Source organism: Parasteatoda tepidariorum, chromosome 9, assembly GCF_043381705.1.
Source record: "Parasteatoda tepidariorum isolate YZ-2023 chromosome 9, CAS_Ptep_4.0, whole genome shotgun sequence".
NCBI lineage: Eukaryota > Metazoa > Arthropoda > Arachnida > Araneae > Theridiidae > Parasteatoda > Parasteatoda tepidariorum.
Genome location: NC_092212.1, coordinates 2,844,647 through 2,852,057, shown reverse-complemented (window position 1 = coordinate 2,852,057; position 7,411 = coordinate 2,844,647). Strand labels below are relative to the sequence as shown.

Sequence of the window (7,411 nt, the reverse complement as noted above, 5' to 3'; positions counted from 1 at the left end):
ATATATATATATACACACAAATATATATAGTTTTTTTTTCAGACTGAAATTGAAAGACTTCCTCCTCCATACAATACCAACTGTTATGACTATATCAAAGCATGGAAAGAAAATAATGGCACTGGACCCACAACACAAGTAGTAAGAATACTCATTCAATACAAAGTTAGTCACTCTGGGAAATCACAGAAGCAGTTTTTCATCCGTAACATAGAAAGTGACATTTTAAAAGTACATCGTATCTAGTTAAAAGTCAGTACTAACTGATTTCGACATTATTACACGCTGTTCTAACTTGCCCCACTGATTTTTTTCCCCACGGAGTTCAAGTCTAGTGATTTTGCTGGCCCATCAAAGTGCGAGGGTGTTTATAAAGTCAGTCACATACTCTTCAAGTTCAATGAACCCATCAAGGTGTGTGGTCAGTCATCTTGAAGATGATGTTGATTGAGAAGTAAAACCTCATTCACCCACCTCCTTATGAATCCGTCTCCCTAACAGTTTCTAGAAATTCAAGCTCGAAAAAAAAAAAGGTGATAGAGTCGTCCATTTTGTTTATGCACAAGATTAATCCGTCAATACTCCTTAAAAATGAAAGTAATCTACGATGTCAGATTCGTCAATTAAATATCTCCAGATTTTGGATGGAAAGATAACGGATCTTGTAAGAGGTTTAAACTTTCGATCGCTCTTCTAACTAACGACTAGAGCTCTACCTCCCCCCCCCCCCACATTTGAGGGTCAGCAATTCAAATCTGTCGGGGGAAAAGTAAGTTTATCCAGACGAAGAGTGTTTTTGTTTCCGATTTTGTAAGTTAAGAAATCGTTCGCACTAGTTTTTGCCTATTTAATGTGACTTTTCGAAGCTCTTTCTCCAAAGAAAGTAGAAAAGCCACAGTTTAAGTGCTTTACACTTCAATCAAGCTATAATTTTTAACCACCTTGACATGAAAAATTATCTGGGCTTTAGAACGAGCAAATAATTTAAGTAATTTAAAAGTTATTCAACATCTTTTAAAATCGTCACTTTGGCGATTTTCGAAACAAGTTCTAGATGGGGGCAATTCCAGTTAGATTAAAATTATCAAAACCAATGCTTTATTTTCTTTTTGTCCAGATAATACAGCATTGGAGTAAGGTTTTAATTCCAAAAAATTAGACCACAAGTGTTTTTTTATTTTCTCAAAACTGTGGCTTTACTGGCGTTTTACGCCATTTTCTGAATAATCATAGAGGGCGCTGGTTAAAAATAGATTAAACTCGACCTAACAGTGATGAGCAACTGTTGCAAGTTATGAAAATAGAATCAGCCAAAAAGCATGATTTTATGAGACGATAGAGCCTTCGAAAACAATCTAAAGTTTGGGCTCACGAAAAAAGAATCTCAGTACGTAAAAAGTTGATTACTAGGAACAAAAAATTATTTAGAGTGTTATGGAGCTTGTTAATACTCTGTGTAATTGATTTTAAATTGTAACAGATTTCTTTTCACAGTTTCTAGTTATGGTGCGGTTATTTTATAGTCTGAAGTCTTCGAATTGAAAGTCTTCGGGAACTGTATCCACATCGATATTAAATGGCGAGGAAAACATTTTCATGGAAATCGCTGTCTTCTCAGCTTTAAACATTTGGAATCGTATTTGAAATTCGTTGATTAAAATGTCTATATATTGTGCGTATTTTTGAGAAGTAGTAACGTTTACTTTTTCTAAATGTGGAAAGTGAGACACATTATTCTGCAAAAGATGCGGTTTCCACAATTTTAATTTGCTCTCAAAGCCCTGAATTTTATCATACAAATTGTGAATAAACTGTCCTTTGCCTTGAAGTTTCACATTAAGATCATTAAGATGCTGAGTCATGTCGATAAGAAAACCCAAAATTTTCACATCCATTCTTTATTACCAAAATGAGGAAGGGCATATCCCTCCATATCTACGAACAATTGTATTTCGCTATTTAAGATGTATACTCTTTTTAACATTGCACCTCTAGCAAGCAAATGTACTTCGGTATTAAAAACCACATCGCCATATTCAGTTTCTAAATCTTTCAGGAATTCTTTAAATTCACGGTGATTTAACGAGCGTGACTTTATAAAATTGATTAGCTGAATTATTGGTACTGTGACATTTGGCAAACTCAATCTTTTCGCACGCAAATTTTCCTGGTGAATTATGCAGTGGTTAACTAATTTTTTCCTTCCTTTGACCTTCTTAATGTCTTGAAATAGCCTAATGTAGTTTAAACTTTAAACTACATTAGCTTCAACCACTGAATATTTATTTCCTGTATTTTGAAGGAATGTATTGCATATTGCAATTTAGCGTCAGTCTTGTCAGAAGGCGGTTGTGTAGATGAACAGATTCCTGTTTCTCACACTGAACGTCTTTGTAATAGTAAGTATTAAAAGCTATTGCTATTTTAAGATTTATAATGATTCAGTTCTTACCATTTTCCAACAATATGTATCTATAATTGTCGGTAGCCAAGTGAGAATTATACTGTTACTTCCCAAAAACCCCTGCATATTTCTAATTATACTTTATATGCTATGCACTTATGCAAATTGGTAAATAACAAAAAAAATTATTTTTTTTTTATCTGATAAGCCGATTTAAACAAAGCTCCAGAGTATCTCTATGCAATGAAATTAAAAAACATTCATTTAGGGTGAAAAAGGTTTTGAAATCAGAAAGAATTGTATTAGAAAGAAGTGACTTGTGAATAACATACGAAATGTTCCCGCCAATATAGGGGTGGGTACATGAAGGTTATTTTTTAAATTTTGTTTCAGGAAAATTACAAAAACTACGAGTTCAAGTACACTGCTGGAATTTTCATTTTGAATTTACTGTAAAATAACCGAAAGCAGTCTGTCCATCCGATTAACTATAAAGTTTAGGGTTAGGAACATTTCTTTACCCTTACGGTTTTGAAACAGTTAACAAGAGTTACAGTTAAGAAACTGTGAATAAAAACTAGATGGCTTTGTAACCATTTACAATTAGCATAGTTTCTAAACCATGAAAATGAATTTTAAATGGACATGGGAACTCTGTTGCGCCATTCGTATTCAATGATAGTTTCGTATTTTAACAGTAAAATGTCATCGATTGAAGAGTGAAGGACAATTGAAACTCTTTATGTAAAGAAAGACTGGAAGAAATATTGTGGTATCAGTGCTGAGATTCGAACTCCTGTTCAGCCGGTCAAGAAAATGACCAATAAGTTCTCTCAGGTACAATATATGCATCCATCTGCAGGAAACAAAATGAGCTTTAGAGGCGGGCCAAGTTGGAGCGGATAGAATTGTGGTTGTTAAGCCGTATTAGGTAAAAACAGTTAATAAAGTTTTTTTCCTCGTACATAACAGTTTGAATATCATCTTTTTTTATGGTTATTTGACAGTTTTGACTTGAATATGGTAAAATGACAATTAAATAAATTGTTATTTAATCATTTTTACTGATAAATTTCTAACAATGTAAGAAATTTTCTATGTTGAACTAGAAGCTTCCTATAGAAAAAAAACTTTAAAATTTTTTTTTTATTTTATTACTTGTCTGAGAAATGCAGCATAACCCTTATTTTCCACGGAATTTAGTGGAAAGGGCACTACGAATAACAAAACTCGCCAATAATTTCTTCGCCCACATCAATGAGAGACTTGAAATGAGCAAAAACAGTACAGAAACAATTACAAAAAGTGAATACTTAATTGATTACGCTTTAGACTTTCTGTTCCGATCATAAAGACATGAGGATTGATGCCCGAACAATTTCAGGCTTTATTGGGTATACTATAGCCTACGTCACAGATCGTGTTATTCCTACTAAATTTAACTAGTAAACAGCATTTTCTGCGAACCTGATTTCTAGCAACAAGTAAAAAGCATCAAACGAAGTGTCTTGTTTATAAGTCGCTACTCGCCAGGTTGAAATTGTATTAGTCTAGTTCCTTTGGAAATAATTTATATTGTTGTTTTACCGAAGTTTATGAATTTAGTAAACATATTTAAAACTCAGTTTATTAATTAAACTAAAAGGTAAATGTTATTCCTAGTAAGTGGAAGTAGTTGTGCTTTTTTCATATTATACCCAATTAACAGCTTACCTTTTATTTGATCGTGTCAGAAACAAGTAAAGGGTTCAGTAAATAGGTGAAGTTAAATATCTTCCTCTTCATTGATTATTGAATAATTTATTTATTTTAAATGTTCTCAGAACTCATTTATTTTTCGTGAAACATTTTGCAGCTACTTTTGAAAAGCCAACAACAACAGACGAAATTATTAAAAACTGTACCCTTCACTGTCAACCGGCTTGTTTGTAAGTATTAACCTTCTGAGTTCTTTCAAATAGAGCTTTAAAAAAATGAACATTTTATATAATTTGAGTAATTTACTGTAAATAACTTATCAATTTGGACAGAGGATTATGCGACTCCAACCTTTAGTGTAAAATTACCTCTTACCTCTTGATTATAGTGTAAAATTACCTCTAATATAATCTTTTATTTTTTTAATCTTATATTTTAAAAATGAATGTAAGCTCTAAATTAAATATTAAGTATGTATTTAATACAAGTACAAGTATATATTTTATATTTGTGGTATTTTAATGCTCTATTATTGTGCTTAAGTTTATGTGACGTGGCCTGCCATCTTGAAGCTGCATGGCACATCAGAACCACTACATTTCAATTCATTTATCTTTCTATTTTTATTGCATAACTCTTTAATTTTTTTGTTGATTTCGTTTTCAACGTTTTTTTTATTATTTAAATCTTGTTTAAATTATAATATTAATAAATCAATATGAATTTGTTCGATATCTTAATAGTTTTCAATANTATTAATTAAATTTTATGTAAACTCAATAATTTGACCTACCAACCCCCCACCCCTCTTCTGGTTGCAAGCCTGCCTTAAGGACCCGTTTATTACGAGCACTCGGATTTAACGAGTACATGTTACGGTCCCTTTGTGCTCTTATAAACGAGTTCGACTGTAATAGTAAAGTTTAAAATATCAAGAAAGCAAGGAAAATATATTTTATATAAAAGCGAAGAAGAAAATTATTTATTAATAAAATGTTTTTAAAAGTATTAAAAAAATTTTAAAAAATAAAAATAAAAAAGAAATGAAATTATCAGTCCAAAATCAACAAATCAAATGCGGTTCAGTACTTCTGTAAGAACGTGTCATAAAATACATTCCTCAATTTACGCTATAAATAACTGCAACTTTGAAAATTTATTGTTTGGAAGTGGTCCTTTTTTTGAGGATTGATTTCACCTCTGACACAGAAAAAGACACTGATGGTGTTTCATGTAGTATTTTATTACCATCATTTATTAAAATACTAAATAAAATATTTTTCACTTACTTTTCTTAAATAATACAAAATAAGGAAAAAATAAGCAATATTCTATTTTTTTATATAATAGTAATATTCTTTTAGGAAATTTGATACTTTCGAATCATGTATAAACAACAAACAGGTTTCAAATGCAAATTTTGTAGTGATGTTTCCTTTAAAATAGCTTAGAGTATTCTTCAAGTAATATTTTATTGCATGATTTATAATATTTATAATATGTAATTGCATAATAAATTTATTGTTTATTTATTTTTTAAAGTGAGAGAATATATGAAGTTGAATATCGAAAACTAACAATTCCAGCCTCAGATGTAAGATATTTAATATTGTTTTTCTATTTTATTTTTGTGTTTATTTGTGTTTGTTTTGTGTATTCCTTTATAACAAGAATCATGAAGATTTTGCACTTGTTTTCAACCTTTAAAAATTAAAACAATGTTTGTAAATTACATAATAAAAACTACATGGAATAGTTATTGCCAAGGATAGGATGTTAATGATTACATTTTTACGAATTCATCTTTCAAATTACATCTTCCGTATTTAACAAATCAATAATTGTCTTGTCCTCAGTGGAACATTATTCATGGCTCATCGGGTGATTTTCAGGATTCCCCCTTTTTTAATCATTTTTTTTTATCAATTTTGAATGATTTTTTAAAATTTTTTATTTCATTTTATATTTTATAACCGTCGTTGAACAGCCGAACCAATTTTTGGATTTACGACTACTAATGTTCAACTTCGTAGCCTTGCCATTTTGAACCCAATTCAGAAGACAAGGGAACTCCAGGATTAAGTGTCGGGAGAAATTTGACTTCATTGAGGATTTTACTTGGAACTAATTTGCATGGAGTTACATAGAGAGGAAGACCACGAGAACCTCCCACGGGTCCGTACTGTGGTTGGTGCAAGTCGGATGCGGTTTCGCATCGACCAGCTATGGTTGGGATTCGAACCCGGTTTCCCTCATTGGAATTAAATCTTGTTATTTAAAATGTATCGCAATAACAAGTGTTGAAAGTGTTCCAACTGTTGAACAGAGGTTTTATACGTATAAGAATAAACTTTTTGACAATAAGCAATCCTTCAATTTCAAGGACATCAAAAAACGTTTGATAATGTAGTGCAATTGTGATGTTCTTGTAGATTTCAACAAAAAATTAAAACCTTTTTCATTTCTCTTAAAATGGTTATTTCTTTTATTTTGAGATTGCATATTTATTTGAATTATTACCTTATATTTTATCAAATTTATGAATACAAGTTACGATTTATACATTTTCTTCTTTTTTATAAAAATGTAATATAAAACATGTTATTGAAAACTCTCGGAGGTCTTATGGTATTTAGATATATCTTTTGTGTGCAATTTTTAGGGAATTTTTTAAGAATTTTTAGGTCATCAGCCACTCAAACCTAGCTATTGTATTTCATATCCAATAAAACGTTAAAAAAATGCAATCTAATGTTAAAATAAAACGTAGGAAACGAACAACATGCCCTCTCACATTTCCCTTCTGTTCAAGAAAGTGCTCCAACTGTTGAAAATTTTATACAGCCTCTCTATATTTAAGGGAATATGCCGGCAAATCCATTTATATAATCGAAAACTAAATTTTCCATTAGCTGAACACATTTATTTTATTTTATAACCCTCATTGAACATCAGACTCCTTAACCTAGCAATTCTGATTCCAATCCAAAAGACAAGGAAACAGATCAGTCGTCCCAGAGGTATGATTTGTTATAGGAACATGGAGGGCTTTGAGACACGACAGATTTAGCGTGCATCAGTCACCATTTACTACAAGGGGAGTCTTCTGCCTGCGGGATCGAACTCACGACCTCTTGGACTTGGACCCAGGAGCAAATATATTGTAAAATTTGGTACAAAGATTACGATAATATATATATATAAGTTCAAAATGAAGATAAAACAAAGAAAAATTATAGACATATGAAAAAAAGGGGGGGGGGAAATAGTAAGTAAAAAAATAACAAACAACATTTTATTAAAAAGAAG

At 31.1% G+C, this 7,411-nt stretch overlaps 1 protein-coding gene across 1 annotated transcript in view; it reads left to right on the top strand.

Annotated features, from left to right (window-relative positions):
• LOC107453819 (degenerin mec-4-like) overlaps positions 1–7,411 on the top strand; it is a 44,136-nt gene that overhangs the window by 29,848 nt on the left and 6,877 nt on the right. The window contains exons 7-10 of the mRNA XM_071185296.1: positions 43–231; positions 2,303–2,399; positions 4,260–4,332; positions 5,645–5,696. Coding sequence (XP_071041397.1) covers positions 43–231; positions 2,303–2,399; positions 4,260–4,332; positions 5,645–5,696 — 411 coding nt within the window. The remainder of the gene's footprint in view (positions 1–42; positions 232–2,302; positions 2,400–4,259; positions 4,333–5,644; positions 5,697–7,411) is intronic.